The 13,348-nt window shown below is 35.7% G+C and overlaps 1 protein-coding gene across 4 annotated transcripts in view; it reads right to left on the reverse strand.

The window, feature by feature from the left end:
* The window catches only part of MOK (MOK protein kinase), a 125,157-nt gene that overhangs the window by 54,754 nt on the left and 57,055 nt on the right, over positions 1-13,348 (reverse strand). For 2 of the 4 annotated variants that reach the window (XM_074213136.1, XM_074213137.1), the window contains exons 3-4: positions 4,103-4,192; positions 2,927-2,997 (exon numbers count right to left, since the gene is read on the reverse strand). The exons of 1 other annotated variant lie outside the window; for it this stretch is intronic. In XM_074213136.1, the coding sequence (XP_074069237.1) occupies positions 2,927-2,997; positions 4,103-4,192 (161 nt within the window). Of the gene's footprint in view, positions 1-2,926; positions 2,998-4,102; positions 4,193-13,348 lie in introns of those variants that run through there. One more of the 4 variants, XM_074213138.1, reaches the window with a different exon arrangement.

Raw genomic sequence — 13,348 nt, forward strand, 5'->3', positions numbered from 1 at the left:
ATTTCCATATTTTTCCACCGTTGCCATTGCTGATCGCAACTCCCTCCTTTCTTATTTTTTCCACTACCATGTACTCTATTTTCTCTCTCCTTTCACTATGACTCTGCTGTAGGGTCGCTGAGTGGCACAGCAGACAGATCCCTGGTCCTGGGGCCAAGAAGCCCTGAGCCCCCATATCACCCCTTAGGCCCAGAATCCACCTGGCCCTGTGGTCCTGGGCAGGCCTTCCATTCCCAGCCCCTTGCAAGAAGAAAGAAAATGTGTTATATCTGACCACTCTCCCCCCATGGTCCATCCTCTCCTCCTTTATTCACATCCCCACCCCTTCCCCCTGCTCCCCCTCCTTCTTACTCCAGATGTCTATACCCCATTGAGTATATTTGCTGTTTCCTCTCCTAGCCATCTCTGATGAGAGCAAAGTTTCCCTCATTCCCCCTTGCCTCCCCCCTTCCATATCATTGCAATAGCTCATTGTAATAAAAAAAAATCTTATGTGAAATATCTTGGACTATTCCCCCGAAAGAGGGATTTCAAATGTAGGAATCAGTGCAAAAGGCAAGAAACCAGGCAAACACAAATATGTAGTTAATATAATTCTATAGGGACCTAAGTGTGGAAGAAATATTACATAAAAGAAGAGAACAATTAACTGAAAACTGACAATGAAATGGCATTACAAATACAACAAAGATATTAGAAACCAAAACACAGAAAGCTATATTTAACATTTTAAGAAAATATATTTTACATTCTCAATTTTCTAGAAAAATTTGGAAAGCTCAGACTTCTTACCAAAGTAATTGCTTTTCTCCTACCTTTTAGAATATCATCCTTCCTTTTTCCTTACCAAATTAAACCTTTCAAGATCCAAGCTCAAGTTCCCTGCTCCTCTAGGAAGATTTCTCCAACTATTATGTCTCACAATGATCTCTTACTTCTCTGAATTTCCATTATATAAATAGCTACAATCATAAGGCTTAGCAATTAGAATCATGTTAGGGCTGGAAGGGTCCTATAAATCATCTAACAGAATTCTTTCATTTTGTAACTGGAGAAATTGAGGCCCAGAAAGAAGTAGTGATCTTTTCCAAGTATAGCAAATCAGGGGCAGAACTGGTTTTGTAATTCAGGACTCCTGATTGAATCAAGTGCTCTTTCCTCTACATCACAAATCCAACTGTTCACTATTTGACAACCTTTAGATTTGTAGTAGATTCAAAAAGTGTTAAGGATAAGAATCCTTAAAACTTTCTTTAAAATCCTGCACACTACTAAACACATTGCTAGGTTCTTTACATATTAAGTGACTGTTCCCCTATTTCAGTACTAATTCATCCTTTAATTTCCAATATATCTAATAATCTAACAATCCAGTAAACACAAGAGAGTAACTATTCTTAGTAAAACAGCAAGAACTGACTTTAGTTACAATTTGATGTCATCATGATAAATAAATATGAATGCTTGTTATGTGTCAGTTACAAAAAAAAGAGGTATTAGGAATAGTGCAATGCCCTAAAAGTACTAGTAATCTAGTTAGGGAGATAGGATATATATATATATATATATGTATATATACATATATATATATTTAAAAAGATAAATAATAATGCAGAGTCATGTATGCGATCAACGAGTGACTGAGTCAGTAAGTGCTATGGGAGTTCAAAGAAAGGAATAATCACCAAGGGCTAGAGAGGTCTAGAAAGGCTTCATGGAAGAGAAGACTGGAATTCGAACTTGAAGGAGGGGTTGGACTTAGGCAAGCAGAGAGGAAGATGCCTGTGTCAAACTACAAAATTATTCATTTTCTACAATGTCTAGATGAAAATATGTCTCAGAATAGATTTCTCCAATTACATACATTCCCTTACCTTTGGGAGTTAAAGAATTTTAATTCCTTAAATTAAATTGCTTTGAATTTCTGTGCATATATATTATCTCAAAAATCCTTCCTTGCACCTGAGTTTTGAGAATTAACTATAAAAGTGAATGCTTTAGAAATGCAGACTATCAATAAGTAGGTTAACAATAAAAAGATATTGCAAAATAAGTGAATGAACGTATTTTTAAACTATGTTTTTTCAAATTTTATATTGGACACAATTACACAAAAATATTCTAGATTACTTATATAGCATATGTGACAAATTCAAATACAATTTACTATAATCTCTCATTTTTCTGATACTTCTAAGGAATAAGAAGTCCCAATTAAGTGGATAAAAGATAAAAGAAGATTACATCTTTAAGCATAAAACATTTTAGAATTTTAATCATTATAAATGAAAATCTTCTTAAATCTTTACCTTGTTTTCCTCACCTTCTTAGTGTATGCAGAATATAATTTTTATGATAATAATAATAATAATAATTATTATTATATTTTATAGTAATACAGTGGTACTCTCAAAGGCAATTGAGCTCATATAAGGTCATTTGTTCCTTGTTATATAGTTCTGGACTGATGTGCTTTTTAAATTTAATATTTACAGTCTTATTATTAGACAGTTGTCACTTCCTGAGCCTATGCCTGGCTCTAGGCATACTCTCCCCTCCCTGATTCTAATCTTCCCCAAAAAACTCAGAAAACCAGACTTGCTAAAATTAGAGTAAATATACACTGAAGAAGGGTCTGATCTGAATGCCTAGAATGTCATGGTCTTATTAATATCTGTTTTGTATCCTCTGATACTTTATCTACTTTCTTTTATTTTGAAATCAATCCAAGTCACAGCATCTCAACTTGCTGAATAAGAAATCTCTGGTGAGTGAGGGCAATGTCACTGCACTATGCATTAGTTATCACTACTATACCAAAATAAAAATTATCAGAAATTAAAGCATTTCAACATATGTAAATAGGTCTTAAAACTCTATATTTTAAAATAGGACTTTAGATTGGCTTTCAAGTTATTCAACATACCTCGTATAAGCTCATAAATATTCATGTCCATAAGTTCACATATTAGTGCAAGAGAACCAGTTTTTCTGTCACTGAAGAAAAAAGCATTTTTTATTCTGTTTTCTCCTCATCAGGAAGAATAATCAAATCTTCATTTCATTTCTAAACATAGTTTGTAAACATAAGGTACTCCTACACATTGTACAAAGACAACAGCTTAGTGATTAAAAGGGAAAGTTTTTGTTTTAAATAGATATTTATAAATAGACAAAATTAAGTTGAAATTATAGGAGTTTAGTTCACAGCAGAATTCTAAAAGTCTACTATCATAAAAATAACATTATCTCAAGGACAACTAAGAGACAGATAGCTAGGCTATGCTTTGCAAAAATAAAATTAACAAGATGTAGAATAAAAAGAAAGCTCCAATAGGAGAGGTCTGCTAAGTGAGGAAAACAAAAGATTTTAAAAATTCCAATTCAAAACACTAGTCACTGAACAGCATTAAGTGAATAGAGCACTCGACTTGTAAAAGAAAAATCCTGGGTTGAAATGCCACAACGCTGCCACTGACTAACCTGTCAGTACCTCTCTCTGAATCTCATTGACAATATTACTATTCAATTACCCAGTTTGCTTGCCTGACTGCCCCCACAGGGAGAGGAAGACACTTCATGAACTCTAAGGCACTAAGTTAATATAAGCTGTTATCATTACTGTATTCATTCTTATTTATTATGGCTTATCTTTGAAAACTTGTCTAATAAAACTACTTAGAGAAGTGAGGAAAGAATGGAATCAATAAAATTATGATGAAGACAACAACTATTCAGAACATGCATGGCTTCATCTTAATTCCAATTCTACAATGGATGATGATGCTCAAAAATTTTTTCTTCATTATCTCAAACCCATTTTAGGGGCATTTGAGCTTAAAAAAATAAATTTTAAAAAAATCCTTGAAAGGAATCCAATAGGGGACAACTAGGTGGAAGACTGGATAAGATCACTGGCCCTGGAGTCAGGAGGTCCTGAGTTCAAATCTGGTCTTAGTGTGATCTTAGGCAAATCATTTAACCCCATTGCCTTGCAAAAAATTAAAAAAAAACCAACATTGATTTTTTCTGTTAAAGAAAGATAAAATCGCAAACATCAAAATATGGAACACTGAAAAAAAATAAAATCAATTATACTTACAAGACAACTTCATGTAATGTAAGAATATTTGGATGTGGATTCAGGCGCCTCAGTGCTTGTATTTCTCGTAGATTGTTCACTTGCTCAATGCTATTTTATAGATTAAAATACTAAAATTATAATTTAAAACAGATTTTTTAAATGAGAATTTTTAAGGTCTAAATGTAACATACAGGATAATTTATTAGAAATAGTTACTTATGGCTCAAAAACTATATTCTAAATTCTGCTATAAAAGCTTTAGTTAAAAAATGGTTAAATGTACCTCTTTTCACCATTAATCTGTGAAAATAAGGGCTTATATAAATTTGGATAAACACTAAGCTTGTCCTTGGTTACATTCCCAGAAAATTTTTTTGAATTTTTTTGTACAAATGAGACAGAGACAGAGAAAGAAACAATATCTGAGGATCCATCAACTCTTTGGTTTACTTTAGAATAAAATACTGAACATCAGAATAAATTAAACTTAACTTTTTATTTATATTAAAATTAAATTCAATGCATAAAATATCATAACACTATTTAAAATATCAATCTCTAAATCCTATTCAGAATTCTTTGTCCTTTCTCATTTACTATTAGTATTTACTATATTCTTCTGGTTCTGTTCATTTTTAATGATTACAGAAAGGCTGGTCCAGATTTCCTCATAATTCTCAAACTAGTTTATTTCAATTATATTAAAAATTTCTAACATAGTTTATATAACTATTCCTCCATTTAGGTTGTTTGTCTTTTTTTTGCATTTGCATGGCACACTTATTTGAAAAATATTCAAGGAACTTCTCTGTTTTTATTTGCATTTCTCAACAATGAAATTATTGGAATGTATGTTTATGCTTGTAATGTTTATTGCATACAAGGCTGTCATTCAGAAACATTCTCTAAGTGTACAATACCACAAATATCCTATTTCACCAGCAGTGAATGAATCTGTTTCTCTACAACAATATAAATATTTTATTTTATTCCTTTTTTTATTTTTGCCAATTGTTTTAATTTGTATCTCCTACTATTAGTAATGTTGAGTATTTTTTCAATTGATTATTAAAAATGTGTTTCCTCCTTTGAAAACTATCTATTCTGTTACACTTTATCCACTATAGACTGGGAATTACCACTGTGGTTTATTTTTCTTATCCATTCTGCACATTTTTTTCATTTCACCCTAGTATTCATTAATTCCATTTTGAGTTGTAAGGGTTACACTTTTTTCTAATTTTAAATAAAAAGTCCAACAGCAAGAAATAGAAAGAGAAATTCCATTTTAAGTAACTGTAGGGGCAGCTAAGGTAGCGTAGTGGATAGAGCCCTTAAGTCAGGAGTACCTGAGTTCAAATCCGAATTCAGACACTTAATAATTACCTAGCTGTGTGACCTTGGACAAGTCATTTAGTGCCATTGCCTTGCAAAAAAGAAAATAAAGTAACTGTAAAAAACATAAAATACTTGAGAATCTTACTTCCCAAAATGAATCCAGAAACTATACTAACACAATTGCAAAACACTTTTAACAGAAATTAAGTCAGACCTATCCAATTGGAAAAATGTCAATAATAATGGGTATACTGAGCCAAATAATATAAATGACTAAAATAAATTACTTTTTCAATGCCATACCAATCAAATTACCAAAAAACTATTTTATAGAGCTAGGAAAAAAAAGTAATGAAATTCATCTGGAGAAACAAAAAGTTAAGAATATCAAAAGAATTAATGAAAAAATACAGGGGAAGTAGCCTACCTGGACCAGATTTAAGAACCATATTATAAAGCAACAATCATCAAAACTATTTGGTACTGGGAGTGGGGGGAGAGGGGCAGAGCCAAGATGGCAGCAGAATAGCCTTTCCTAGGAGCTTTCTCCAAAATATTTCAAAAACCTTAAAATTATGACTCTAACTAAATTTTGGAGACACAGAAACACAGAAATAACCAGGGAGGCAATTCTCCAGCTCAAAGTAACCTGGAAAATCATGGGAAGGCTCTGTTCCACATTGTTGGAGGGGGCAGCAGATGGAGCAAAGGAGCTCTAGCCTTCCAGGAGCCACTCCTACAGGGTTCCCTGGGTCCCTGAGAGCTCCATCTCCTGGCAGCAAAAGCAGTTTCCTGACTTGCCACAGGGAGCAGCAAGCACAACTTGGAAGATTAGCCAGGAAACCTCTGCCAGAGTGAGCGCAAAGACCAGGCCAGTGTGGCCCTACTCAGCATGGCCATGGCCCTCAGAGAAGCCCAGACCCCAGGAAACAGAAGCAGGCCCACAGAGTGGCTCAGCAGGGAGCTGCTGGCAGCTGCTTTTAGCACACTCAGCCCATAGAAGGTAAGGGGGGGGGGAGACAGTCGAGATCTCTCCTCTGTCCCTGGGACAGGACTCTGGCGCTTTGTTCATAATCAGACCCTGGTCACAGTCTTGGACCCCCTACTGCCCTAGCAGAGCAGGGACCCTCCTCACAGCTCCAGGGCAGAAGAGTGTGCTTCTGGTCATCCACAGACCAGAGCACAGCTCAGGAAGCACCCCAAAACCAGGACACAGACTAGGAAAATGAGTAAACAGAAAAAAAATAAAGGAACCTGACCACAGACAATTACTTTGGTCCCACAGAGAATGAAAACACACACTAAGAAGATGAGAAAGTCCAAGTTTCTGCAACTAAAATCCCCAAGATAGAAGTTGGGCTCAGGCTATGATAGAGCTCAAAAAAGATTGTGAGGGGGCAGCTAGGTGGTGCAGTGGATAGAGTACCAGCCCTGGAGTCAAGAGTACCTGAGTTCAAATCTGGCCTCAGATACTTATAATTACCTAGCTGTGTGGCCTTGGGCAAGTCACTTAACCCCATTGCATTGTTAAAAAAAAAAAAAGATCAGACTTCCAGCCAATATGGCGGAGAGAAGACAGGCACAGTTCTAAAGTCTCCTGATCTTTCCCCATCTATCAAATGAAACAAACCTCTTAACAGAAATCCGACCCACAAAACCCAGAAAGAAAAGCCAGAAGAAAGAACATCTACCTCAGAATTTGTCTACCTCAGCAGCCTTTGGCGAATCTGGGTGGGTGAGTCTGGCCTCAGAGGGCGGATCAGCCTCAGATTAGCTGAATTGGAGCTAGGGAGTCTGAGGGCCTGAAAGACTGACCTGCTGGATCAAAGGTGGGGCTAGACCATGGGGGCTTGAGTCAACTAGGGAGCAGAGGCACTGGTGTCAGTGATGACCCTCTGGAGCTTGCCAAAAGGGCTGGGGGGAAGAGTTCCGGTGCAGGAGAGCTGAAGACACCATCCCTGGGCTCCTCTGGTCTGGGGAACTCTTGAGTCTACACCTCCACTGCTGCTGAGGCCTCTTCCCAGAACAAACAATAGCAGACTACTTCTGCCTCAGGCACAGCTGTGTGAGTAGAAGAACCAGCCCAGCTGACAAAAGGGAGAGGAATTACCTCACCCCAGGGTAAAGCCCACCATTGACTGAAGGCAAAAAGATTGAATAGCTTCAACCACGCCCTTCAAGCTAAGGGAGAAAGCCTCAATCAAGTTCACAGACACTCCAGAGAAAGCAACCGGCACCTCCTACTGACCAGCCCAAGAAATTGCACTCTGAGTAAAGCCTCTAGAGATCCCAAACCCCTGTGAACCAGTCCATCCCCAATGCAAGGTCTTAGCAAAATGAAGAAAGGTCAATGGAAAGGCGGATTCATAGAAAAATTCTTGGAAGGAAAAGACCCTAACTCAGAGAGACCTAGAACCTCTGAGGAGAATATGATCTGGTCTTCAGCACAGAAAAACTTCCTTGAAGAAATAAGGAAGTTTAAAAATCAACTGAAAAATTTGGAAAAAGAAACCCAAGAGACTTCCTGTAAACATTGAAGAGAAAAAAAAAGCCTGGACTTAATATTACAGGATCTAGCAATGGAAAACTGCCCTGATATCATGGAACCAGAGGACAAAGTAGTTATTGAAAGAATACATTGATCCCCTCTAGAAAAGATCCTAAAATGAAAACACCAAGGAATGTTGTCACCGAATTCCAGAACTATCAGATAAAAGACAAAATCCTGCAAGCAGCCAGAAAGAAACAATTTAAATATCAAGGAGCCACAGTAAGGATTATGTAGGACCAGGCTGCATCAGCATTAAGGGATCCAAGGGCCTGGAATGAGATATTTTGAAGAGCAAGGGAGCTTGGAATGCAGCCAACAATCCACTATCCCACATAGCTGAGCCTTCTCTTCCAAGGAAAAAGATGGACATTTAACAAAATGGAAGAAATCCGGAAATTCCTGATGAAAAGACCAGAGCGAAATAGAAAATTTGGACATAAAACAGGAGGTTCAAGAGACACATGAAAAGGTAAAAAGGGGGGGGGCGGTAAAAGAAAAAAAACTGCTATCCAATAAGTTGAAACTGATCCCAACATGGGAAAAAAGATACGCAAAAATCTTGAGAATTGTAACTCTAACAGAGAGAATATACCTAGGCAGAAGTGATGGACATTCATGACCTATCCATGAGACTACTATCCAATGGGATGTAACTGGCTTTGACTCCACTTGGGAAAAAGACTCTAATAACTCTCAAGATTTTTAATTCTATTAGATAAAATGAACTTAGCTAGAAATGACGGATACTCAGAATTTTCTATGACTCAGATAGAATGATCTAAAAAACACTACCCCCTTAAATAGGGGACAGGAAGGAGATGGGAAGAGGGAGGGGATTGAATGGGATAAATCTCATTACACTAAGAGGTACAAAATACCTATGGTAATAGAGGGGAAGAAGGGAGGAGATGAGAAACACCTGAATCATCTTCTCATCAGACTTGTCTTAAAGTCAATTTACACATACTGAGTTAACTTAAAAAACATCTAACCTTTCAAGTATTAAAATGGGAAAAGGGGAGTAGGGATGGAGAAAGTGGGGGGGAAGGAGAACTAACAAAAGGAAGGGAAGGGAAAAGGGAAAGGGGAAAGAAAAGGGAGGGGTGATATAGGAGGGCAAACACACTGAAGGGGTGATATTCAGAAACAAAATACTGGGGACTACGGATAAAGCGGGGGAAAGGGGAAAATACAAACAGAGGGAAGAAAGCATGGAGGGCAAAAAAGAATTAGTAATCATAATTTTGAATGTGAATGGGATGAACTCTCTTAAAACGTAAGCACATAGCAGAATCCTACAATATGCTGCTTACAAGAAACTCATTTGAAGCAGAGAGATACATATAGAGTAAAGGTAAAAGGTTGGAGCAAAATATATTTTGCTTCAGCTGAAGTAAAAAAAGCAGGGGTAGCAATCCTTATCTCAGACAAAGCAACAGCAAAAAATAGATAGCATTAAGAGACATAAGGAAGGAAAGTTTATCCTCCTAAAAGATATCATAGACAATAAAGTTATTTCAATACTGAATATATATGCACCCAGTGGGATAGCATCCAAATTCTTAGAGGAGAAGCTGAGAAGACATAGACAGCAAAACTCTTACTAGTGGGAGACCTCAACCTCCCACTCTCAAATCTAGATAAATCGAATCATAAAATAAACAAGAAAGAAGTTAAGGAGGTAAATTAGATTGTTGGAAAAACTAGATATGGTAGACTTATGGAGGAACTTGAGTGGGGATAGAAAGGAATATACCTTTTTCTTTGCAGTACATGGCACTTATACAAAAACTAACCATGTACTAGGACATAAAAACCTAATGATCAACTGCAGAAAGGCATAAATAGTGAATGCATCTTTCTCAGATCACAATGCAATAAAAGTAATATTCAATATTGGGCCAAGGAGATATAGACCCAGAACCAATTGGAAACTGAATAACCTCATTTTAAAGAATGAGTGGACCAAAAAAGAAATTATGGAAAGAATTAACCATTTTACCCTAGATAATGACAATAATGAAACAACATACCAAAATCTATGGAATTCACTCAAAGTAGCTATCACAGGATATATTATATCTTTAAATGCTTACATGAATAAATTAAGAGAAAGAGGAAATCAATGAACTAAGCATGCAACTAAAAAAATTAGAGAAAGAACAAATTAAAAATCCCCAATTAAATACCAAATTAGAAATTCTGAAAATTAAAGGAGAAATTAATAAAATGAAAAGCAAAAAAACTATTGAATTAATAAATAAAAACAACTTTTGGTTGGTTTTAATTAATTTAATTAATAAATAAAACAAATAAAATTGATAAACCCCTGGTCAATTTGATATAAAAAAAAGAAGAAAACCAAATTGATAGTATCATAAAGGAAAAAGGTGAACTCACCACCAATGAGGAGGAAAGTAAAGTAATAATTTGAAATTATTTTGCACAACTCTATACCAATAAATTTGATGATCTAAGTGAAATGGATGAATATTTACAAAAATATAAATTGCTCAGGTTAAATGAAGAGATTAAATACCTAAACAACCCTATCTCAAAAAAAGAAATTCAACAAGCCATCATTGAACTCCCTAAGAAAAAATCTCCAGGACCTGATGTATTCACAAGTGAATTCTACCAAACATTTAAGGAACAATTGGTTCCAATTCTATATAAACTCTTGGGGAAAATAGGGGAAGATGGAACTCTGCCTACTCTGTCTATGAAACCAATATGGTGCTGATACCTAAACCAGGGAGTGTTAAAACAGAGAAAGAAAATTATAGACCTAGCTCCCTGATGAATATAGATGCAAAAATCTTAAATAAAAATCTTAGCAAAACGATTACAAGTTATCACTGGGATAATACATTATGATCAAGTAGGATTTATCCCAGGAATGCAGGGTTGCTTCAATATTAGGAAAACTGTTAGTACACTCAATTATATCAACAACAAACCTGTCAGAAATTATATGATCATATCAAAAGATGCTGAAAAAGCTTTTGACAACATATAGCATCCATTCCTACTAAAAACATAGAGAGTGTAGGAATAAATGGACTGTTCCTTAGAATAATTAGCAGTATCTATCTGAAACCATCAAAAAGCATTATATTCAATGGGGAGAAGCTAGAGGCATTCCCAATAAGATCAGGGGTGAAACAAGGATGCTCACTATCACCACTACTATTTAATATCATATTAGAAATGTTAGCTTCAGCAATTAGAGAAGAAAAAAGAAATTGAAGTAATTAGAATTGGGAAGGAAAAGATAAAACTCTCACTCTTTGTAGATGACATGATGGTCTACCTAGAGCATCCCAAGAAATCATCCAAAAAACTACTGGAAACAATTAGCAATTTTAGCAAAGTTGCAGGATATAAAATAAACCCTCATAAATCCTCAACTTTTCTATATATGTCTAGAAAGATACAGCAGGAAGAACTAGAAAGAGAAATCCCATTCAAAGTAACCTCAGACAATATAAAATACCTGGGAGTCTATTTCCCAAGGCAGACTCAGAAACTTTTTAAAACAATTATAAAACACTTGTCACACAAATTAAATCAGATTTAAATAACTGGGCAAATATCAACTGCTCATGGATAGGTAGAGCTAATATAATAAAAATGACAATTCTACCAAAACTAAACTACCTGTTTAGTGCCCTACCAAGCAAAATTCCAAAAAAATTACTTTAATGAATTAGAAAAAATTCTAAGTAAATTCACATGGAGAAATAAAAAGTCAAGAATTTCCAATAATTTAATGAAAAAAAGTGCAAAAGGAGGGGGCTTAGCCCTACCTGATCTGAAATTATATTATAAAGCATCAGTTATGAAAACTGTTTGGTACTGGCTAAGAAATAGAGTGGTGGACCAGTGGAATAGACTAGGTGCAAAAGTGTTGAGTCCGGCGGAGGGAACTCAGGCCAACACCAATATGATGCATAAGCTGGTTAGTTTATTGATCACAGGATACATACTTTTATACTCTACATTTATGTAACCAATTACATAAGCGTTTTAGCAAGCATTTTTTTTCACTGCATACCTTGTGTATGTCTTAGGTGATTGAGAACCAAACAGTGTTTTGACAAACAGAGTGAAGAAGGTAATTATCTCAGAATGCGCTATCTATTTGAGCCTGGGAATACACCTTGTTAGCTCAGACATGCAGCTACTCCCTTATCTAAGCTCTGAAGTACATCTTGCTCGTTAAAGCACATAACTATTTCTGTGTTAACCCTTCATAGCTCTTAGCCTGGAACACATATGACACAACACAAAAGCAGGAGAGGATTATAGTAATCTGCTGTTTGATAAACCCAAAGAGTCCAGCTATTAGTTAAAAAACTCTTTCTTTGATAAGAATTGCTGGGAAAATTGGAAGTTAGTATGGAAGAAACTTAGATTAGACCAACACCTAACACCCTTTACCAAGATAAGATCCAAATGGCTACAGGATTTAGACATAAAAAAACAATACTATAAGCAAATTAGAAGATGAAAGACTAGTTTGCCTGTCAGATTTATGGAAAGGGGAGCAGTTTATGACTAAGGAAGAGATGGAAACAATCTAGATGATTTTGATTACATTAAATTAAAAAGCTTTGGCACAGATAAAACCACTGTAACCAAGATCAAAAGAAATGTAGTAAATTGGCAAACAATCTTTACAACTAATGATTCTGATAAAGGACTCAATTCTAAAATATACAGAGAACTGAGTCATATTTTAAAAAAAAGCTATTTCCCCAAATGACAAAAGGTCAAAGGATATGCAAAGGCAATTTATAGATGAGGAGATCAAAGCAATCCATAGTCATATGAAAAATTGCTCTAAATCATTACTTATTAGAGAAATGGAAATCAAAGCTTCTCTGAGGTACCACCTCACACCTCTCAGACTGGCCAATATGACCAGAAAGGATAATGATCATTAGAAGGGTTGTGGAAAATCTGGGACACTATTACACTGTTAGCTGTGAGCTCATTCAACCTTTCTGGAGAGAAATGTGGAACTACATCCAAAAGGCAACAAAAATGAGCATACCCTGTGATCCAGCAATACCACTACTGGATCTATACCCAATGATGAAAAAAGGTAAAAACATCACTTGTACAAAAATATTCATAGCAGCCCTGTTTGTGGTGGCAAAGAATTGGAAATCAAGTAAATGTGCTTCAATTGGGGAATGGCTTAGCAAACTGTGGTATATGTATATGTCATGGAACACTATTGTTCTATTAGAAACCAGGAGGGATGGGATTTCAGGGAAGCCTGGAGGGATTTGCATAAACTGATGCTGAGTGAGATGAGCAGAAATAGAAAAACACCGTACACCCTAATAGCAACATGGAGGTGATGA

Source organism: Macrotis lagotis, chromosome 1 (assembly GCF_037893015.1).
Source record: "Macrotis lagotis isolate mMagLag1 chromosome 1, bilby.v1.9.chrom.fasta, whole genome shotgun sequence".
Taxonomy (NCBI): Eukaryota; Metazoa; Chordata; class Mammalia; order Peramelemorphia; family Peramelidae; genus Macrotis; species Macrotis lagotis.